Genomic DNA, 24227 nt, shown 5'->3' with positions numbered 1-24227 from the left:
TGCTGCGGCATCCGACTCGTTGGACTTTGGGTACTCACGGCCCCCGATGGATTAACTCGATTCATCGCACGCTATTGTCTAGAGAGCCGCCCCCCCCCCCGGTCAGTAAAGTTGCAAGAACAAAGAAAAAGTAAAACTCTTAAAGGTTTGTTTTTATTATTATAATGTTTTTATTGTTTATAGACGTTGTACGTTTCAGGAATAAATAAGCAGAAAATTACGTTTTCCTAGCTTATAAATTTGAGCAATAATGGACGTGTCGTGGAATGCCATTAAAATAAAAAAAATTTAAATGTCAAATAAACACGTTCTGCCTCGTGAGATATGTCTCCAGCAATACAGCATGCTAGCGTGATTACGTCTTCCCTTCGCGTAAGTCCACAATAATATTGTGGCATTTTGAGTAAGCGTGCGAGTGACGACGAACCAGCGACGCAACCGATGAACTGGCACAGTAATTTACACTGAGACCTCCTTTACCAGTGGCAAAATATAGTAATAGGTTTATACCCTTTCAACTGGTACAAAAACTGACACCTTTATACAAGGCATCATGTTTGCAATAACCACAACACAAGCAGTCAAAATGCAAACAAAAAGAAACAACTCTGATGAAGATAATAATATGCACTGTCCTTGAAGTTGATTGGTCCACACCCGAGACAGCTTTTCTTAGAGCCTAGTCTCCATTGGTGTTGGACCAGATGACGCCAAAAGGCGTACAACTGGTTATTGCAAACATGATGCCTTGTATAAAGGTGTCAGTTTTTGTACCAGTTGAAAGGGTAAAACCCTATTACTACTGGCACAGTAATGTAAAAATAAAAGCGTTTAACGTCGCTCGGCGTACAACAGGGCACGGAATTCATGGACATGCATTCCGTGCGCCAGCAATTATTCTCCGGGAGCATCGCAGCAGTGGATGTCAACCGGTCGTCATCACGTGCGTTGCAGCCATCGTGTCAATCCCACGGAGCGCTAACGTCAAATAACACAGGATTTTAAAAAAATGACTTAAAACTGTCGCGACTGCATGAATTCATATTCTATGGTTCTTTCGATAAAGTCACGTAGGTAGAAAAAAAAATCGCACTTTATTATGAAATTGTATTATTTGCTTTCCATATCTGCGTTGACTTTACCGAAAGAACCGACGAATTAAACACAGGATACTCAGTTGACGTCCACGTCCAAGTGAGATCGGAGCCGCTGCTGGTCTCTCGCCTCAAGCCCGTCGAGATTTTCGACCGCAGCTATAAAGGATATGAACGCATGACGTGTGTCCATTACAGGTGTGCTGCGTTTGTACGTGTAGGTATGAATGCACACTGTGTACTATCGCTTGTGTGTATATGTGTGTGTGTGTGAAGAATATCTAACTCGGGGGAGCTGTGATTACATCGGAGGGAGCTGAGATTATTTCGGAGCACTGCCGAGTGATCCACGCGGAACCTGCAGGCTTAAATCCTGGCCTCGCACGCGCGCAACACAAAGACAAAGATCCCCCGTATAGCCTGTTAACAGACTGTTGGGGCAAGTGCTGCGAGCGAGTAGCACCTAATGACGACCGGCACGGCCACACCAGTGGGTGGGTGGCCAGCGCCACGCCCGACCGCCTTTGTCTCCCCAGTGGCGATGTTTACACACCGCACCAGGTGCTCATTTGAGGCCGAGTCGACCTAGGGGAGGCGCATGACCGGTTCAGATAATCGTCGCCGGTGTTGGCCACGGGCGAGAATCGAACTCTGCTCGCCGGGTTCGTAGTGCAGCTACCGTTGCGGGGAACGGTAGCTTAGTGCGCACACGCACGCACTCACACACACGCGCACGCACACGCACACACGCACTCACACACACGCGCACTCACACACGCACACGCACACACCGGCGGCAAACACCATTAACGCTCGCCCTGAGTGTCTCCGCCAACACACCCCCCCCCCCCCCCAGGTTGACTCATGACTTGACTGAGCCTTCGGCGGCGCGGCTGTGTCAATGTCAGCACTGGGCGATGCCGGAACGCGCACGTGCGCACCGATCCCTCGATAGGCGCCCGCTAACGGAAACTCGCCCCCCCCCCCCAACGTTTGTCCCGCACAAAGAGACATTCGCTGCGACGGTGCAGGCAGAAATTATGAAACGGGGCGCGGGTGTGTGGGCGCGTGTGGGTGCGTGTGTGTGGGTGGGTGCGTGTGGGTGGGTGCGCGTGTGTGGGTGCGTGTGGGTGCACGTGTGCACGGGTGTGTGGGTGCGCGTGTGTGCGTGGGTGTGCGTGTGTGCGTGGGTGTGCGCGGGTGCGCGTGTGTGCGAGGTCGTGGTTGGAGCGCGCTCGGCACACCCCTGCGCGGTCAAACAGCTCTTAGCCGCGCTGCGCTGCGAACAACACCGCTAACAACACCGCTAACAACACCGCTAACAACACCGCTAACAACACCGCTAACAACACCGCTAACAACACCGCTAACAACACTGCTAACAACACCGCTAACAACACCGCTAACAACACCGCTAACAACACCGCTAACAACACCGCTAACAACACCGCTAACAACACCGCTAACAACACCGCTAACAACACCGCTAACAACACTGCTAACAACACCGCTAACAACACCGCTAACAACACCGCTAAAAACACCGCTAACAACACCGCTAACAACACCGCTAAAAACACCGCTAACAACACCGCTAACAACACCGCTAACAACACCGCTAACAACACCGCTAAAAACACTGCGAAAACACCGCTAACAACACCGCTAAAAACACCGCTAACAACACCGCTAAAAACACCGCTAACAACACCGCTAACAACACCGCTAACAACACCGCTAACAACACCGCTAACAACACCGCTAACAACACCGCTAACAACACCGCTAACAACACCGCTAACAACACCGCTAACAACACCGCTAACAACACCGCTAACAACACCGCTAAAAACACTGCGAAAACACCGCTAACAACACCGCTAACAACACCGCTAACAACACCGCTAACAACACCGCTAACAACACCGCTAACAACACCGCTAACAACACCGCTAACAACACCGCTAAAAACACTGCGAAAACACCGCTAACAACACCGCTAACAACACCGCTAACAACACCGCTAACAACACCGCTAACAACACCGCTAAAAACACCGCTAACAACACCGCTAACAACACCGCTAACAACACCGCTAACAACACCGCTAACAACACCGCTAACAACACCGCTAAAAACACCGCTAACAACACCGCTAACAACACCGCTAACAACACCGCTAACAACACCGCTAACAACACCGCTAACAACACCGCTAACAACACTGCTAACAACACGGCTAACAACACCGCTAACAACACCGCTAACAACACCGCTAACAACACCGCTAACAACACCGCTAACAACACTGCTAACAACACGGCTAACAACACCGCTAACAACACCGCTAACAACACCGCTAACAACACCGCTAACAACACCGCTAACAACACTGCTAACAACACCGCTAACAACACTGCTAACAACACCGCTAACAACACCGCTAACAACACCGCTAACAACACCGCTAACAACACTGCTAACAACACGGCTAACAACACCGCTAACAACACCGCTAACAACACCGCTAACAACACGGCATTTGCCCGAGCGACGTGGGTGTGACGCGTCTGTCCTAGAAGTTCTTTATACATTATTTTTTTTTCAAAAAGGGGGCAACTTCTTCTTTAGAGGGAGCACGAGAGGCTTGGCTTGACATTTACGAACAAGGCACCTGCCTGGCCTCAAGTATAATACGCTCCACCAGCACGACGACTGTGTATTTGTTAAATATAGTGCAATGCCCCCCATGAATGCATATAACATGTTGAGTGTGTGTGCACGCGTGAGTGTATTTTCTGCAGGGTAGTTGTAGTGGTTAGCGCGCTGCGCTATTAACCCAGCGACCCGGGTTCGATTCCCGCTCGCAGCCAATATCGGCGGAGAGTATCTGTAATCGGTCCTGGGCCTCCCCTAGGTCGACTCAGCCTAAAATTAGCACCCGGCGGGGGGTGCTGGCCACGCCACCCCCTCGTGTTCCGCGTCGGCACTTGCCCCAACAAGCTGTACAAGGCGATATCTATATTGTGTGTGTGTGTAAGTCAATTAACACAAAACACCTGGGTCTGTCCCGTGACCTCCTGCCAGCAGCGGGAGAGCCTTCGACACTCGGTGTGCACCTAGCCTGGCACAGGCGCCATGGTGACTGCCACCGCCACTCGGTGGTGAGCGGCGGTTGTTGCTGTCGCCGTGGTAGTGTTAGGCGTGTTTGCATGCCAGGGCGTGTGTGTGTGCTGGCAAAGAGATGGACTGATGCGGTACGGCAGGATGCGTGAAGCTGATTGGACTTGCCGATGACTGGTACCAGCGGTGTCAAGATCGGCCTCTGTGGAGGAGGCTCGTGAAGGATGCCGCAGGGCAGCTTGAGGCAATCGCCCTCCAGCAACAACGGAGGACGGAGGAGCGAAGCTCACAACAACGAGTGCAGCGCTGGGCGGATAAAACACAGCGTGTTGACACAGTGGGGGAGCACAGTTGGTGCATCGGCCAGTCATCTCAAGTCAGTCAACCCATTGCACCTGGGTCTCTCCCGTGACTTCCTGCCAGCAGCGAGCCTTCGACAGTTCACTTGGCCTCGGAGGGCACAGGCGCCTTGGTGACGTCACCGCCACTTCGTGGCGAACTGCTGCTGCTGTTGTCGTTGGTGTGCGTGTACGCGTGTGTGTACGCGTGCGCCCGGTTGCCCTATGCGGGAGGCAGGCTGCAGGACGGTGACGGCGGCGGTGGTGGCAGCAGGCCGTAGCGCGTCTTGGTGTTGGTGACGGCACCGTGCTTCTGGCGCATGTGCAGCCGCAGCTGGCTCTTGTGCCGAAAGTGCACGTTGCACGTCTCGCACTGCGCTCGCCACGGACAGACACGGCGCCAGGAGCCGGGTTACAATCACTCCGTACGCAGCCATCCATCCACATTCATTTGAACCCTTTCCCATTCCGATGACGTACGTACAAAGCAGGTCATCGGTTTTTCTTGCGATTTCATTCCGATGACGTACTTGTGCTAAAATAAAATGACTTTATCTGTAGGTCTTCAGGTCGGAAGATGTACCGAGGCTCCCGGTACAGTTTGGCGCCAGCTAACCTAGAGTGTGGTCATGTCGCTACAGTTCTCTGTGGTGAGTACAATGTCTTTTTAAAAAACGGCGCTATTCCTCTCTAGATCAAATTAACGCTAACCGCTTGGGCGTTCCGAGATTCAGTGGTGAACGGGACATCCACACTGCTACTTGCAGTCTCCCTCCTTAACTTCCTTCCATTCCCCGCTCAAAGCCTCACCATTGCCCATTATCTAACTCTTCCCTCCCCTCGCCCCTCCGCTCCTTCCCTCCCCTTCCCTAAACCGCTACGCACCCCTCATCCCTCGCACTACACCGTTATATTATTATAGTAAGCGCCTTGTTCAAGTTCACGCTTTAATTGTAAGATAATAGTAATTCATTCGCAGCCAAGAGGCATCAAGACGGCAAGAAGGAGTACAATTACGCTGGCCAGCAGAGCAGATCTTTCGGGGTGGGGGGGCCTTAATTTCTCACTGGATGGTGCCAGGCTGGCCGGGGCGGTGGTGGTGGCTACACTGCTGCACACAGCTGCCTCGAATCCAGCACCGTGGAGGCAGCAGCAAGGGTTGGTGGATCACCGCACAAACGCAGTGCAACTGACTCCCCTTCCCGTGGGGATCAAGCAGGTTCCGTACCCCTGGCTCCCCAGGAGAAACCGGTACTGCAGAGTGCGGACTAATCTCAATTTTCTTGGTTCTTTCGGTAAAGTCACGTAGAATGGAAATAATAAAATAATAAAAATAAACCAATAAAATAATTCTCACGACGTTTCGGCCACAACGCAAGCAGCCATCCTCAGGTGGAGAACAGGTCTGTCGAAAAGACAGAGTCTGAGGACGGCTGCTTGCGTTGTGGCCGAAACGTCGTGATAATTATTTTATTATGTTTTATTTTTATTATTTTCATTCTACGTGACTTTACCGAAAGAACCAAGAAGATGAATCCCTGCAGTCACGAAAGCTTTAAATCGAAATTTAATCTCAATCTGTCCCATCTGTGTGGGATAGAGCGTTGTCCCCTCGCACGCATGGCCTTTTCTCGGGGTGCTCCGGTTTCCTCCAGCGTCTAGCAGCAGCATTGATTTGTCTGTAAACAACATTGCACGTGTAAATGTCTACGGCTCATTGGGACCGACAGATGAAATGCGCCTTCAACATCTCAATCATTATTGTTATTATTCGGAGCTTGGATTAAAGAGGCGATCGGAGAGGGAATTCCAAAGTGGAGCAGTGTGGTGGGGGGGGAATGGAAGAAGCTGAAAGCAAAGTGTTGTGATTGGCGGTGAGTGTGCTGGGCGTACGCAGTGTGCAGGGTGAGATGAGACATTGTGACTCAGGTAGCCCGAGTCCTCAACATGGGTGCGGGACACTTTTTTTCTCCATCTCGAGTTAAAATTCATCTCTTTAGAACGGATTTTCATCTTTTCGTTTTGTTGTCCTTCCCTCCCGCACCTCTGATCTACCACGGGTTGGCTACGCACGGTACAGAGGAAGTTCCAACGTACGTACTTACGTACATATGTACAATCAAACTAGACAAGGAGGGGACTGACCGCCCAGTGTGTGAGTTGAGCGCTGCCTCATTAATCACCCCCGCTGCCGCTTTACTTAAGAGTGTCACGGTGCTTATCTATGCCCAGTGCAGATGTTGCGACCTATCTACCCACGCTCTCCGGGAGCTCTCAGTCTCAGCTCTTGCTTGTCAACCCATGTTCCAGTCCGTAATGAAGACTCAGCAAATCCTCTGTATAGCCTTGCGTGGCCAGCACCACGCCTAGCCGCCTTTGTCTCCCCCGATGCTGATGATGTTTTACGTGCCGCACCAGCTACTCATTTTTAGGAGCTGAGTCGACATAGGGGAGGCTCAGAACCGGTTCAGGTATTCGTCACCGATATTGGCCATGAACGAGAATCGAGCTCGGGGTCTCTGGGTGCGTGGTGCCAGGCGCTAACCAACTACACCGCTCCCCACGTGAGCAACACTCAGAGACACTCACACCCACCTACCGATCCATCATGTGCCACGTGTTGCATATTTATAGGAAATATTTGCCTCCGTTACTTGTCTGACCACGGCTAAATACAACCGCGTTTGTACATTCCTCTGGGTGTAGATCGTTCACTTTGTGCCCACAGCAGCACCACTTGATGGGCAGCCCGACGTTTGTCTGGACACTTACTGTGAAAACGCCCTTCCCCTGTGTTCTTGTGCCGTCGAACGGCGCCTCACAGATGTCTCTTGTTGTGATGATCGCGTCGCCGACGTACGCAAGGCTACTCACTACTCCGTGACCTCTCGTGCAGTCTAACGATGGGGCAGGCTGAGGCGCCGGATGTGAAACCAGAGCTCGTCGAGTTAAGTCTCCAGGTCACGCCTTTGTCCTAATAGGCCGTCGTCTCGTTGCGTGAAAAGTCGCCCATAAAGGTGATGGGATGGAGACAAACGTATACGTCCTATCCCCGGCGCTCGCGGGAGAGGGCTTCTCCCTGGAGTGCGGTATGTGCGGTGAGTGCAGATTGTGATGGTGAGTGTGATAGTGAGCGTGCTGGGATCCACGTGGTAGGGCTTCTCCCCCGTGTGGATACAGATGTGTGCTGAGCATGGGGGTGGGTGTAGTGGTGAGCGTGGTAGTGAGCGTGCTGGGACCCACGTGGTAGGGCTTCTCCACCGTGTGGATACAGATGTGTGTTGAGCGTGGGGGTGGGCGTAGTGGTGAGCGTGGTAGTGAGCGTGCTGGAACTCACGTGATAGGGCTTCTCCCCCGTGTGGATGCGGATGTGACTCTTGAGCGTTTGCAGGTGGCGGAAGCGCGTTCCGCACGTCGCGCACGGGTACGGCTTCTCTCCCGTGTGGATCAGCACGTGGGCCCGCAGGTGAGCCACCTGCAACACCACAATAACAACAACCACGCAGGTGACCCACCTGCACCACCACAACAACAACAACAACCACGCAGATGAGCCACCTGCATCACCACCACCACGACAACAACAACCACGAAGGTGAGCCACTTGCACCACCACCACAACAACAACAACCACGAAGGTAAGCCACCTGCACCACCACCACAACAACAACAACAACCACGCAGGTGAGCCACCTGCACCATCACAACAACCCACACAGGTGAGCCACTTGGGGGGGAGGTGGGAGAGGGGTGGGGCATGCACCTGGACAAACCGTGCTCCGCACGAGTCGCAGCGGTAGGGTTTCTCGCCCGAGTGGATGCGCGCGTGCGTCTTGAGGTTGGCCGGGCGGTTGAATCGAGCGCCGCACACGTCGCAGGGGTACGGCTTCTCGCCTGCATGCGCGGAAGGAGACACGCGGTCAAAACCATTAAAGCCATTTAAAATTGTCAAATACTGTTAAAACCGTTAAAACGGTAAAGACCGTTAAAACCGTTAAAACGATTAACACCGTTTAAACCGTTTAAACCGTTAAAACCGTTAAAACCGTTAAAACCGTTAATACCGTTAAAACCGTTAAAACCTTTAAAACCGTTAATACCGTTAATACCGTTAAAACCGTTGAAACTATATCTGGCACCCGCGCTCTTCGCCTAGCATGGCGCCGTCGCCGCGTTTGTGCGAAAATGACCGCGAGAGCCATTTTTCAAATTCGACAAATTTTCGGGCACATAATGGCGGCACGCGTGGTCAGTATGAATTTCTTTCTTCAAATAACGTCACACGATCCAGAAAGTCCACCGCTAAATGGACACTGTCGATCTCTCGGTCAAAACAAACCCGCGATATTAACCAGGTGCGGCCCCTGGGCTCGAACCGCGAACCTCCGTAGCACGAGAAAATGTGCCGCTGCCGCTGGGTCGTACCGCTACCAGCATGGGGGGGCAGCTATCGAGCGAGTGCTTGCGGCAGGGCACCCACACAGGGTGGCAGCACTACAGGTGGTTGCCCACGCAAGGGTAAGGGGGCAGGGGGCCTAGGCGGTTCCCCACGTACCCGTGTGCACGGCACGGTGACTCGTCAGATTCCCCTTGTGGCGGAACTCGGCGTCGCACGTGTCGCACCGGTACACCCTCTGCTCACCGCGGGGGCCCGTGCCGGCCTCCAACATCTCCTGGCATGATCTCCCCTCCTGCGCTGTCACCGCCGTCGCCGCCGTAGACACGTACTCCTCCCGGCACGGGAGGCACGGGTAGGGGCTGCAGCTCCCGTTTGCACCGCCCGAAGGTGCCGCACCCCCCTCCTCCGCCACCTCCTCTCCGTCCCTCTGCCGCCCCGTGCCGCCCCGCGCCTCTACGCCGTTCCCCACCAAGGGGCCTTCCCCGTCTCGACCGCCAGCGTCCTCGCCTCCGTCGCGGTCTTCACGTGAGATGAGCGCCATGCAGCTCCTCAGCTTGTGCTTCTTCCAGTAGCTGCAGGGGACTCGCTCCTGCTGCCCAGCCACGGCGGCCGCTTGGCCGGCCCCGTCGCTCGGCTCGCGAGCGGCGCCACCGTCGCCGTCCCGCCGGGCCGGGCCCTCCGGGGCTTCGGCGGCGACGGGCACGCCGGCTTGGCGGCGGGGCGACGGCGTGTCCTCCCGTAGGCGCCGCTGCTCCCCACCCACGCTCATGTCGATGACGCGCTGCGAGTCGTGCTCACTGCGGTCTCCTTCCTCCGCCTCTCCCACGGGCCCGGCCGGTGAGCGGGCGCCGTTGGCGTCGGCGCCCTCCGATTTGACCGCCGCGTGCGAGTCCCACTGCTGCTGCTGGTGGTGCTGGGAGCAGGCCCCGCGGGCCGCCAGGGGCCACCACAGCGGCTCGGCACCCCGAGGCCCCGCGTAGCAGAAGGGCGACAGCTTGTAGCCGGCGACGGCGGCGCGGTGGAAGAATGGGGAGAAGGCGTTGAACTGGTAGGGGTCGCCCAGGTGAGAGTAGACGGAGAAGGGGGATGGAGTGGATGACGGCGGGGATGACGACGACGACGATAATGATGATGAGGAGGAGGGTGAGGATGAGGAGGAGGTGGTGTTGTGAAGAGAGTAGATGAATTGCTGCAGGTGGTGCGCGTAGAGATTCGCCCCCTGGTCCTCCTTGCTGGGCTTCAGGTCAGGAGGATCCAACAAGCTGCCGGACGAGAGGAGATCTTATTGTCATCATCGTCATCGTCGTCATCATCGATGTAATTGTCATTGCTGCCTTGGTCGTGATCGCAGTCATAGTGGTGGTCATTGCCGTCGATTAGTACAAACATTTTGCTCGTCGTCGTCATCGCCACCGCCGCGCTTTCGGGGTTCCGTCAGCTTGGCAGGGCGATAACGTGAGGCCCCGGCAAATTTGACGTACCTCTCTTTGAGGAGGCGCGCGCACGCCTGCGCCACGCCGTGGACACGGAGGTGGCGCGCGGCCGCCACGAGGTCGCGCGACACGGCGGCGGTGGCCACGGCGCGCCGGGGCAGCTCGCCCGCGTACATGAAGTCGAGCAGCGCGGCGAGCGCGTCGCACGTGACGCCCGGCAGCGACACGAGCTGGGGGTCCCCGCAGCGGCCCTCCACGAACGCCGAGTAGAAGTAGCCGCTGCACGAGCAATGGTGACGGTTGGTGATGGACGAGAGAGACACGGAGGGAGAATAAATTTCGGTTGACGATCAGCGATGTTATAGCGCACGATTTCATTGCGGCACTGTGGATGGAGTTGGTGGCTCACACAGAGGTCGTCATCACCGTGTATCAGAATTGGAATATTTATTCATCCTGGAGGAATCCGATGAGCTATAAGGCTCTTTTTCATCGATGTCCAGTATGGAGCACCCAACCCTCAGACCAGGGTTTATGGTAACAAGCATAACAACTTACACGTGTGTCAATAACGGCGCACTAAAAGAAATAAAATATATAGAATAGGCGGCGTGACAGACAATGATGGCCCTTCTTTCAGATGTGAGAATACGGCTACGAGGCCACGTGCTGGGCATCAGGAGGCGGTGCAGCAAACTTGTCTTTTGAATTACGATACATTTACCTTGAGTCGAATAAATATGTTCATTTTTACATAGGTCAAGAAATAAATACAGCAGCACGCGTGTTGGTGTGGGGGGGGTCAGGAGGGAGGTCAGGGGGGGTGGGGGGGAACAGGTGGGGGGGCGGGAGCTGGTGGAGTGGGGGGGGGCTGGTAGGGTGGGGGGGGCTGGTGGGGTGGGGTGGGGTGGGGTGGGGTGGCGGGGCTGGTGGAGTTAGGAGGGAACTGGTGGAGTTGAGGGTTGGTTGGGTGGAGGGGCTGGTGGAGTGGGGGGCAAGTGACGTGGAGGGTTGGTGGGGTGGGGGAGCTGGTGGGTTGGGCTGGTGGAGTGGGCGGGGGCTGGTGGGGTTGGGGGTTGGTTGGGTGGGTGGGGGAGCTGGTGGAGTGGGGAGGGGGTACTGGTGGGGTGTGGGGTTGAGGGTTGGTGGGGTGGTGAGGTGGGGGGGCTGGTGGGGTGGGGTGGGGGGGCTGATGGTGATGTGGGGTGGGATGTTGGTGGGGTGGAGGAACTAGTAGGGTGGGGGCTAGTGGAGTTAGGTGGGAACTGGTGGAGTTGAGGGTTGGTTGGGTGGAGGGGCTGGTGGGGGGGGGGGCTGGTGGGGTGGGGGGGAGCTGGTTGGGGGGGGGGGCGCTTGCCTGCAGGACGCGAGCACGGCGCGGTGCGCGGGGAACTGGCGGCCCCCCGCCAGCAGCACGACATCCGTGGTGAGGCCACGGCGCCGCAGGGCATCGAGGCCTTGCAGCAGGGCGCTCGCGTAACCCGGACCACCCCAGCTCCTGTGGGGGACACGAGGGGGGCGGGGGTAATCTCGAGGTGAGACGGGAAACATTGCCTGACATTGCCCAAGCGTTCTGGGATGCAGCTCCAAAAAAGTTCAAAATTACGTACAGTCACGTGCTCAGATGAGATGGTAAACTAAACGAAAAATTGTACTTTTTTTATTTTACCAGGTAAGGCCCACTGAGCTATTTCGCTCTTTTTTTAGAAGCGACCTGGCTGACACAAATAATGGCTAAACAAAGTGGCTTTTCCTATAAAAACCGCATGTTGATTCTAAATGTGGGGGAAATTTCACGTAACCACGGGGAGAGACATGCAAATTCCAAATAAACAGGTGTCAGGGTCGGGATCAAACCCACGATCTCCTGCATACCAGGCGAGGGAGTTAACATCTCGCCACCGCGGCACCCCCTACAGAGTCGGTTCGTAAGTTCAGCCGCATCTTTGACGTGGCCTCGCCCTCTGAGCCTTGACGGCAAGTGGCTGATACTGCTGACACTGCGGCTAATCGGGAGCTCAGCGCAATGCAATGCAAGGTCACAGCGGGTGGCTTGTAGGTGGATGAGGCCAGACGTTGGGCGTGTGGGTGGCTGTGGTGGCCAGCCTCGTGGTGAGTAATCCCTGTCCTGTGCTCTCAGACAAAGCCCAACTGTTGTTGTCGAGTGGGAGGGGAGGGTGGGTGGGTGACGATGGGAGTGGCGCCGGATGCGGCCAGACCGGGAAAGCGCCTGCACATAATTCTAATCCCCCCCCCAACCCCCGATTCATTCCGTGAGAATCAGTTTCAGAAAATGTTTTAGCTTTGTCCGCCAAACACAACTGGCGTTGATACAATGGGAGCCACCGCCGGCCTGAATGTCATAACTTGACATTAAAACTTGTTTGAGTTTTTTTTTTGTTCTCCAGGATAAATCCACAAGGCAGTTTTTTTTATAAATATTTTGAAATTTCGAGAAGCCGAATAGTCTAGAAATTAGGAGTTGCCGTTAGTTCACTGTAATGGCTCTACATGAGTTGATGGTCTGACTGCACACAAAACCCAGTGTTAAGTTTGGTTGTTTACTAAATTTGCTTATGCCAACTTTGAGGATTCAAAAAAAATATTAGCTGTGGTGAGATGTTAACTCCCTTGCCTGGCATGCAGGAGGTCGTGGGTTCGATCCCGACTCTGACGCCTGCTGTATATATGGAGTTTGCGTGTCTCTCTCCCCGTGGTGGCGTGGATTGTTCTCCCGGTTCTCCCACGTTTAGAAACACGCTTTTAGATTATTTGGCTGCTTTTAATTTCCACACGATATGCCACTGCATTTGGGCTATCACTTGTGGCCAGGTCGCTCCTGAAAAAGAGCCGTATATCTCAGTGGGCCCTTTAAATGAATACTTGTTTTAATAGTTTATCAGAACGTATACAAGAAATGTCTCTACTAAGTATAAATGAGCGACTGAAGTGACTTTTATAAGTAGTTCAGAAGCACTTGTGACGGCAACTTCTTCCAGGGGCTGTTCTAAAATACAGGATGATGCACCGCTCGCTGTGATGTGATTGAAATATAGCAAAGCGGGGAGAAAACACATTCCTGCGGAGGGAGCTGGTAGGAACGTTGGGTTGCTCGGTCAATGGCCAGGGTCAACGGCGGCGTGGTGTATTCCGCAAATATGCCCGACTGTGAGGGCGGGCACAAGCCGGCGTGAGTAGGTTAAACGTTGAGTTTTATAAGGGCACTGCGGGGTGACCAGCCTCTCCCCACCCAGCCCCACCCCTCCCAGCCCCCACCCAGTCCCACCCTCCCCACCCAGCCCCTCCCCACCCAGCCCCCCCCCCCCACCCAGCCCCTCCCCACCCTCCTCTCCCCACCCAGCCCCTCCCTCCCCACCCAGCCCCTCCCTGCACGACGGACGGACGGACACAATAATCCCCTGTGGGCTGCTGTAACCAGAGGTTCCTACCAGTAAAACATCCCAACGTACATTAAATCAAAGCCCTCAAGCGAGAATCGGGATGACTAATTTTAGTGTGTGGCCCTCAGCAAGTGGTATACATTCCTATTACGGGGACCAGCCCATCTATATTCCTGCAGATGGGTTCTCACAATTTGCTGCTCGTTAAAAATCGCCCCCAAAAGGGATGACTGGCTACGTCAGTCCCCCAACTGGGGATTTAAACTCGCTAATTGTGACTCGTGTGCTCCGACACGACAGCGCCACGCGGCCGGATATAAAATGGAGACGAGAGGCTTTGTTTACCAGAGGTGTGGACTCGAGTCATGTGACTTGGACTCGAGTCAGACTCGAGTCATGAATTTGATGACTTGCGACTCGACTTGGACTTGCATAACAATGACTTTGTCCCACCTCTGTTGTTTACTCATCGGCATGGCAACTGATCTGTCAAATAATAACACGCGATGAACAGCAGCCTTCGCGCGGAGCGTCTTCATGCGACTGGCACCTCGAGCCTCTTTGCAAACAGGGGACACGTGACCACCGAGAGGAGAGTTGGAAGGGTAAAACCAGATGTTAATATGGAAATAATACAGAGCTGGGACGATCAGTCGATTAATCGATTAAAATGTATAATTGTCTGCTTGTTTTGTGGTTAACAACGAGGGCTGATTTAGAAACGGCCGCCGCTTTCCACATCCCATCAGAATCAGTATTTATAGTGGAGGAGGAATCCGATGAGCTATGAAGCTCTTTTCCACAGACGTCCAGTAGGGGCAAGTCAGAACGTTGCAACAACAAACAATAAAAAAACACGATCGAATTGCAAGGTCATGGAGAGGTAAACAAATCACTTTTTAAAAAGTAAACTATTTTTATCCTAACAGGTAAAGCCCATTGAGCTATTAGCTTATTGTTGAGCAGTGACCTGGCCACAAATGATAGCTCAACGAAGTGGCTTATCACGTGGACATTTATAGCGGCAAAATAATCGAAATAATCGAGAAGGTGGGAAACCCCCCACAAGCCACGCCCGGCGTGACGCGGCTGACAATGCCGATGACGTCTCCAGGCCTCGCCCATCACCTCCAGTCCAGCGGCACGCGTGTCAACATCGGTGAGACATTCCCCGCCCCCCAACTATTTTCGTATTATCCAATGAGTTGAGATAATCGAACCGACTAATCGTAAGAGTTATCGACTACTTAACTCATCGGATTGATATTAACACTGCACTAGCACAGGGACACACACAGCTAGGCGCTACATCCTCCCCTGAGTCGAATCGGGTGGTAAATCGGTACCGAAATTTCCCAGCGCGGTGTATTCTATAACATCCACATGGTCGCTTAAAACCTTCCCCCAACGCGCCACACCCCAGAGCCTTTCCCTGTTGTCTCAACGGCCCCGCGGGACCGATCCGAGGTCGCCGCGAGGTGCCGCCGCCGATCGCCTTCCGCCTCGTGTTCTTCCTCTTCCCCAGCTCTCACACCTCGGGACCGAGGGTCACCCGAGGATAAATCCCCTTTCCGCCCAACCCCGGAGCTCGCTGCAGAGTTTGTCCTGCCGATGAGCGCGCGCGCCCTACGTAACGTGTCCTGCCCTCATCCCCATCTCCCTCGCGCCTCCCTTGCTGCTTGCCCCCCCCCCACCCCTTGGCTCGCGGATTGCCCTCCCTGTCCGTCGGAGCGCTGACGAGTTCGCGTGGCGGAGGAGACGTCTGCATTTGAACCGACTGCCGCCGATGTAATGCACTGCCGCAAGGCCTTCGCGGTTGACGGCAAAGTGACGGTGTCAAAAAACATACTTGTGTATGACTCTTTGGTTCTTTCGGTAAAGTCACGTAGGTAGAACAATAAAATACAATAAAAAATAATGGTGATATATTATATTTTTATGTTTTTTTTTTACCTACGTGACTTTACCGAAAGAACCAAAGAGTATGGATTCCTGCAGTCACGAAAGCTTCAAATCAATACTTCTGTATCTTTTACGCGAATGGACAGATTATATATATCGAAGGTGGTAAATATTGCTTGCTTATCTCGTTGTGAAAGCGATCGTTTTGGCGGTGTCCAGCAGCTGGCAATGTGCGTGACTGGCCACGTCGTGGCCATTCAGGGGGGGGGGGGGGGGGCTCTTACCACCGAGAAAACAAAACGCTACCACGGGCGATGAGTCCCGTGTGACGGTCAGCGGCGCGCCCGCACTTACAACCCGGAGGTCGATTCCACCTCCTGGCCACCTCGCCCCCCCCCCCCCAACAACTCTCTGCAACACCTAGCCAGCCCCAAGTGCCCCCCCCCCTCCGCCGCCATCCAAACGCTAGCCCGGACTCGACTCCGCTCGGCCTGCCAGCTCCGACGGCAGTGGGCACATTTCCGGATGATTTGGTCACGGGGGAGAGGAGTTCATCATCGGCTCCAGCGTCGCTCGAGGAACGGCTGCGCGAGGCGTGCTGCCTGCCGATATTCGGCGCGTGGCAACAGAGTCATGATGCAACATTTATTATATGTTCGGCGACAGTAAGTCATTCTTGAAGTGCGACTAATATTGAGTCACCTTTTGGACGTGACCGCTCGTCCGTCCCTCCTCCCAGCCAGCCAGCCAGCCAGCCAAACTTGTTTTCTTTTTCTCCCCTCAAATTTAGAATATGATGATGATGATGACCGTATGCTATTGTTGCCAGTGCATTTGCGAGGGATACACGGCCAGGGTAGAGGATGGGTGGGGGTGAAGGGTGTGGGGGAGGGCAGTGCAGTGAGGAGCCCAGTGTGAGCACCGCTTGCACCACAACACGTCACCGCATGCGCTCTTCAGTTTAATTTTTTGTTTTGGGGCTTTTTGTTTTGTTTGCTTGAGAACGCGTGTTTCAGAACGTTATGAAGAAGTATCCAGCAGCGGTCATTACGATACCCTGGCATCCACACACACACACAGATCCACATTTTAGTATCTGCAATTGGACGAGTGCAGATTAGCGAGTATTTAATTTCCAGAGTGAAAAGGTCACTGGCCAGCACCATGCTGCCCGGCCACTTTTGTCTCCCCAGTGCCAATGTCCACAGATTTTCTCCAGAGACGACCTAGGAGCGACCAAAGCCAATTTCAGAAGCCAAACTGCCACGGGACTTGAATCCGCTAACCCACCATGCCGGGTCTGCCGACGCGAACACGGAACAAGCAACACAGCGGCCACCATATGCCACTCAGTGGCGGTGGCATCGCCACGGTGTTTGTGCCAGGATAGGTACACGTTTCGGTGCTCGCTTGCAGCCTAGGCACAAAGACAGGTTGCACATCAGTCCCAATCCTCTGCCTCTCGTCATGGTGGCGAGATGTTAACTACTATGTCTCGCCAGGTATGCAGGAGGTCATGGGTTCGATCCCAAACCTGACGTCTGATTTATGTTTTGAGTTTGCTGTGTTTCTCTCCATGTGGTCGTGTTAATTTTTCTCCGGATCCTCCGGTTTTTCCCTTCCACGTTTAGAATCAACATCACGCGTTTAGAGTGTTTGGCCGCTAAAAAATGTCACGTGATGATAGGCCGCTTCATTGAGCTATAATTTGTGATAGCCAGGTCGCCTCTGAATAAGAGCTCTAGAGATCAGTGAGCCCTTTACCTGGTCAAATAAAAGTTTGTTTTTGTTTATTAAGAATAGCAGCAAAGGCCACAACGCGTCTGATTCTTTCCTAGCACCTGCTCGAAGTTGGATCTCCCTCCATTCGCCGTATCTCCCCCCCCTCCCTAAGTTCTTACCAATAACCCTAACTCAATACAAAATTACAATAACTCTTCATCTATTGCCGGTTCATCTTCTTGGTTCTTTCGGTAAAGTGATGTAGAAGGGAAATAATAAAATAATAAAAATAAACATAATAAAATAATTCTCACGACGTTTCGGCCACAACGCAAGCAGCCGTCCTCAGGTGAAGAACAGGTCTGTCGCTGTCTTCCCGACAGACCTGTTCTTCACCTGAGGACGGCTGCTTGCGTTGTGGCCGAAACGTCGTGAGAATTATTTTATTATGTTTTATTTTCATTATTTTATTATTTCCCTTCTACGTGACTTTACCGAAAGAACCAAGAAGATGAATCCCTGCAGTCACGAAAGCTTTAAATCGAAAACTATTGCCGGTTGTTGCTGGCTACTTGGCCTTTTTGGGGAATTTGGTCATTCAACAACAACAACAACAACGAAATGCAACGCCTGCCTTTTGCCTCTATCCGAATGGATTTTACACGCGAATGTTTTTTTTTTGGGGTGTGATTTGCAAGATGCGAGCTCACACTTGGCCACGATGAGCGAAAGGGAAAGTCCCTTCCTCGTTTTACGTGTCTCTCAGCCCTTGAATAAAAAAACGCGTGGGCAGGGGAGGGGGGGCGGTTTGCTCGTAAGCGATCAAATTATTTACGTAGCGCTCTACCGAAGCAGCGAGCAAAAACAAATTCCGGAAAATTTCCATTCCCACCCGCCGCGGGCAGTTCGTGATGCGACCATCGTCGATTTCCACCGGCGATGAGCGTCGATTTCAGGGGAACAAACAAAGCAGCCGCTTGGCATGGCGAGACGCGAGTTAACGCATCTCTCTGCCACGGGAGTCGATCAAGGATCGTGTAAAAGGGGGAAGCGCTGGAGTGAAACTGGCGGCACACGCCATGAGGTCACCAACCATGACGCTTCGATGCTCATTTAATGACAGTCGGATACTTCCACTTTTCTTCGGGGAACTTTGAAGAAGTCCCCTCTCGATTTATCCCTAAAAATGCATCAGTGTTGCGCAACGGATGCGGTGAATCAGATCTTCCGATCGCGGGGGGAGGGGGGGTATTTACACTTCTTCCTGGACATCTGACCGATGTGGGAGGCTAGTCCAAAATATATTCTCTCTGGAGCTCCCTTTACTGGTAACCCTTCTGCCAGCAGCGGCGTAAGTGGGCACTTGCAGGGCAGCGCCTTCACCGTTTAACGTTTTCAATTCCTAAAAACGCTATCGTTTGGTTACAGAAATAGTTATAAAAAGTCGGCTTGGGGTATTTACACTCTCTCGCTCTTTCCTGTGTGTATCTGCATGCGGCAAGTTATTGATTTCAAAGAAAGTACATTATAAATAGCGTACTTTAGAATCAAAAAGGCAAGACCGTTTCCTGTTCCACTGAGCTTTGACGGTTGTGCTCACATCCTGTTGACAATCCCAAGCCGGTCCCTGTGACCACATCCCCCAGAATGTCACCGATGTCATCCCACATCGAATTTGCGTAAGGGTGTGAAGTGCTCTTTCACGACAATTTATTTGTTCGTGAATTGTTCTCGGGGTAACCGCTGATGTTGACAAAACCTCTGAAGGAACTACTGAACTTGGGGCTTTGTTTCGAGGTAAATTGCCCCCCGCAAAAAAACTTTCTCCACCGAGGGCGTGTTTTTGTTTGACAGCGGCTGCCGTTGCGAGATGCAATTTTTTAAACTTAAAGGCGTCTGTTAACGTCGGCGATAAAACCCCAACTTAACTTTCATTTCCAGCGCCTCCCTTCCTGTGACGGCATGCTTTGTTTGCCAGCGTAAAATGTCAAATCACGCGCGAGATGTAAACGCTTAACGGGTTGCATTCAAGCTTGCAAAAAGGTGTCTATTTGGTGTTTGAACATCTTAACCCCTGTATTATTGCCCGAAAGGGTCAAACGAAGCCTATTCTTACTTGCATTCAAACTTGCCTACAGACGTGCTCGGATAATGTGCATTTCTGTATGATGAGTGAACGACGATGATGATTGCCTCGAGCAGAGCTCATCTATATATTTAAATCAGCTCAAGCATCTCGCAAACCACGTGACTTCTGAGTGGTGGTAACAATGACGATTGATGGTGGTAATATGATGATAATGATTGATGGTGGTAATTTAATAATGATGATGATGATGATTGATGGTGATAACATGATAATGATGATGATTTGTGGTGGTAATATAATGATGATGATTGATGGTGATAACATGATGATGATTGGTGGTGATAATAGTGATGATGATTACGATGATGACTGATGGTGATAATGGTGGTGCAGATGACGATGATGACGACGATCTACATGAATATCAATTTCCTTAATTTTTATGGAGAAAAGCCTCACTTCCCCGATCCTAAGAATTTTTCAGGAAACTCTCGCATTTGGGATGTTGGGCCAATTCTTGAGGGAGCATCTTCCATACGGGAAGAAGCCTCGGCGTCCTGGAAACCCCCTTTACGGAAGGCGAACTGAAAGTCCGACCAAAAAAGATTCGTAGTTCCGATACCCCCGTATCGAAACTACAACAAAAAAAATCTCTCCTCTGCTAACCTTTACGCAAGAATGCCGCTTGCTCGTAATCGGTTAGGCAAGTGCTCACAGACTCCCCGTTGGTGTCAAGGCTGCCCCCCCCCCACCCCTTCTGCACCTCCGGTTAGCACGGCTGGCTACGTACGGTGCAAAAGAAGTTCAACATACACACATACAGATCCTCTCCATATACTGTACCCCATAATCAAGGTCTTTTATGTTAGATCGCGTAACTATGTGTCGTTAACCCACTACCACACGACACAGCCAATCAGTAAGGTTTGTCACGTAAATAAAACATTGTGGGGTTACTCTCCAACTCACCGGTGTGATGAAGTAGTCACTAATTGGCACGTTTTTATTCACGTGACAAACCTTACTAATTGGCTGTGTCGGGTGGTGGTGGATTAACGACACATTTATATTTACGCAATCTAACCCCACATAAAAAAGATATTATGGATAATATTGGTCGCGACAGCCTACTACGTGGTAATCTGATATACTGGACCGTATGGGGCTCCCAGAGGCATGGAACAGCAGTGAACATTATGACCGTAGTGTACTGATGAGCGCTAATGGGGGCGAAACTGCTCCGTCGGCTGTGTCCCCTGTTGCTGGGACGACCACGAATTCTCAACTCTCTTGAGACGGCGGTTCTCGACGGCAAAAAAATATAAAACGGCCGCACGTTCAGTTCTTTCGAGGTGGTGTTCTGGACAAGGCCATGGAGATTTTTTTTGCACTCGCAGATGCTGCCCTCCTCTCTGTGCGCCGTTGAATCTAAATGCTGCTCACGTTAAACGTTTCACAACAAGCCTACGGTTTTTTGCCACGTGGTCACCTGGCTACTGAGAGAAGTCGGGTACGGAGGCGCACACTCACTTGTCGTCCATCGCTGCACGCCCCTTGCTCGACCCACGCGGTGCGTCCTGTGTGTCGCCTTGAGTGTTGAGCCTTCAACCTGAAATGTTACAACAACAAAAAAACCAACGGTAAATTAACCACGTTTATATCACACCTTTCGATTTAAAGCGTTCGTGACTGCAGGGATTCATCTTCTTGGTTCTTTCGGTAAAGTCACGTAGAATGGAAATAATAAAATAATAAAAAGAAAACATTCTAAAATAATTCTCACGACGTTTCGGCCACAACGCAAGCAGCCGTCCTCAGGTGGATAACAGGTTTGTCGAGAAGACAGTCTGAATGACTGAATGACTGTCTTCTCGACAGACCTGTTCTCCACCTGAGGACGGCTGCTTGCGTTGTGGCCGAAACGTCGTGATAATTATTTTATTATGTTTTATTTTTATTATTTTATTCTTTCCATTCTACGTGACTTTACCGAAATAACCAAGAAGATCACACCTTTCGTTGCATAACCGCTCAAAGGCACCCTCCCGACATGAATCGTGTGCAGGATTGAGAAATCTACCACGCGTGCCCTTCTAGTAAGCCTCGCACTGAGCCCATGCATCGTACGCAATCGTACCACACTCAAAAAAGGAATCGTACAGAATTAATCCCTTTCATACGCATCCCCTTTTTGATAAGCCATTCTCGTTTTGAAAGAATTAAAAAAGCTACCGAAGAAACAACCTCGATTTGAAAGCAGACTTCAAACCGGGCAACTAAGGACACGACCGAACACCAGGAGATGGTGTCTCACCAATGATGGGAGTCTGCTGATCGTAGTGCCTGAGCTTCCAAGGGTGAAGCAAAGATGAAGCCCATCCATGAAATGTGATGATTATTATTATTGTTGTTGCGCTTGTTTACCTAAGAAAGCCTCGCTGAGTCTCAAGACTCTTTTTTCAGGAGGGTCCTGCCAAGCTCGCACTGTTGCTGTGCGTTATCCCAATCAAGAAATGTGCAGGTAAATCTTTCGGCATTGGGAGGTTTGGCCAACGCCAGTTTACATTGTTGGGGGGGGGGGGGGGGGGGGTTCTGCGTGGGTTTCCTCCGGAGAACCCGGAGGAAACCCACGCAGAACATGGGGAGAGAACGGAAAACTCGAGACGGAAAAATCGGAATTCGACCAAGGCCCCTTCTTGTCTCAAGCTCAAGTCTAACAGCTGTACTGCTGTGCCATCCCATGATTATTCATCTCTCAGTCAGGGGCTCGTTCTGCATTCGCGGTGTTTTTGGGGGTTTTTTTTTTAATTCTCCACGGTTAATTCTGTATCGGCGGGGCGGACGCATTTCCACATAGCGCGTGAACGCACTTCCTAAAATAACTAGACTTGCCTCGCGCGTGAATCTTATTTACACCCCAGCATGGTCACATGTGCACTGTTGGCACCGCAGTATGGAAATAATATCAACGTTATCTTCTCTTGTATAGAGTTACAGCGCGCCTTATTCCGTGTCATGGGCATTTCCAATAGCACACTTTTTTTTTCATTGACGAATGTGAGTGTTGTCTTTGATTTCGCTTCTGCACCGCTGCCAACGCAGGAGCGACGTCACCGCACAATTATCTTCGCTCTAATTGTAACGGGGTGTAGACATAAACAAGTCCGATTGCACGGAATATGGACGGTGTACTACTAATGTAAATCATGACGATGTTTTGGAAGGGGCTAGGAATCTGAAAGGGAGAGAAAGAATTGGATCGCAGGATCATGAGAGGTGGTGGCGGTTTGGGGAGGTCTTTATTCAACAATGGATTGACCGTGGTGGTTGTTGGTGGTGGTGGTGGTGATGATGGTGGTAACTGAGTTGAGATTTGTTGAGATTTTCTTCCTTAAATAACTTTGATAATGATTATTATATTCTTCTGGGGGGGGGGGGGGTGAGTACAATTAGTCCCAACTTGGTGTGGAAGTCCACACTGGTTGTCCTTTGTAAATACCCCTGGCATAGCAATGTGGAATTTCCAGCACGAACTCAGGGAGGTGAGCACCAGTGCAAGAAAACCCCTCTTTCTAACTTTGAATTTGTGTTTTTTTGCGTGTGTGTGTGTATTCGCCACGCAAATTCCTATACCACGGTCACGCGCACACCCCCCCTCCCCCGCGTGCGCGCGTGCCACCTAAACCCGTCGCACAAAACGCGACGAAGACACCGCGCGAGTGAGTGCACCAGGCGGAGCGCGACCGCACGCACGGAGCGCCGTTGGCCAGCCGCCGCGCACCGCGAGTTGCAAACAAGTTGATGGTCGTGGCGACTCGGGGCGAGATGACTCCCCGAGGGTCGAGGGTTATCAAGGGCCCGTAGGAATTTTTATTCTTTGGTTCTTTCGGTAAAGTCACGTAGATAGAATAACAATACAAATAAAGTGAGTAAAAAAAATACAAATATTTTTTTTTATTCACTTTATTTTAATAACATTTCAATAAAATAAAAATAATTATTATTTCATTATTTTTATTTTTCATCACTTTATTATTATTTTTCTACCTACGTGACTTTACCGAAATAACCAAAGAATATGAATTCCTGCAATCACGAAAGTTTTTAGGCCCGTAGGAAGCCAGCGACTTTGGTGAATTTCCTCCCCGCGATGAGTTACAAGCTCCAGAACCCCCCCCCCTTCCCCCTCCGCCCCCCCTCGGCTGCTGCTGTTATTATTTATCTCCCCGCGCGCGTTCTGTCGCGTTATTAATGCAGCAGCTGACAGCTGCGGGAAGGAATGGGACGGGAAAGAGGTTGGTTGGGAGCCGGTGACTGGGTGATTCGGGGTGGGGGGAGGGTGCCGAGGGGATTTTTTTTAGGAAGAGGGGAGGAGAGAGGATGGGGAGGAGGAGAATGGAAACTGGGGGTCGTGGTTGCGGTGATGCTGACGCCGTGGCTATGGAGCTGCTTTGTAGCGAGGTAGGGTGGGGGTAGTGGTGGTGGTGGTGTGGGGTGGGGGTCTCCGTGAGTGCACCGCGTGTTTTGCATCTCGTGTGATGTTCGAGAAACGTTTTAGCATGGCCGGGAAAAGCGTTCTGAGCACTCACGCCGAGACAATGGGGCCCACGTCCTCCTTTCCTTGGGAGATAGCGATCTTTGTCCCTGCACAACATATTTTTATTTAAATCCGAGCCTTTGTACTTTTATTTTTAGTTTCCAGGGAAAAACGAAATAAAATAGAATA

At 52.1% G+C, this 24227-nt stretch overlaps 1 protein-coding gene across 1 annotated transcript; it reads right to left on the bottom strand.

Moving 5' to 3' along the window:
* Positions 1 to 3565: 3565 nt before the first annotated feature.
* Positions 3566 to 14264, bottom strand: LOC144942664 (uncharacterized). Its single transcript, XM_078869462.1, has 7 exons — positions 14242 to 14264; positions 11745 to 11885; positions 10436 to 10666; positions 9111 to 10216; positions 8319 to 8449; positions 7893 to 8030; positions 3566 to 4928 (listed from the first exon to the last, which is right to left on the bottom strand). Exons 1-7 carry the CDS (start codon positions 14262 to 14264, stop codon positions 4779 to 4781), a joined length of 1920 nt encoding a protein of 639 aa, XP_078725588.1. The 3' UTR covers positions 3566 to 4778.
* Between the last annotated feature and the right edge of the window lie 9963 nt (positions 14265 to 24227).

This window comes from Lampetra fluviatilis, chromosome 28 (genome assembly GCF_964198595.1).
Source record: "Lampetra fluviatilis chromosome 28, kcLamFluv1.1, whole genome shotgun sequence".
Taxonomy (NCBI): domain Eukaryota; kingdom Metazoa; phylum Chordata; class Hyperoartia; order Petromyzontiformes; family Petromyzontidae; genus Lampetra; species Lampetra fluviatilis.
Note: the sequence above shows the minus strand (reverse complement) of the source record. Positions and strands in the feature narration are given on the sequence as shown.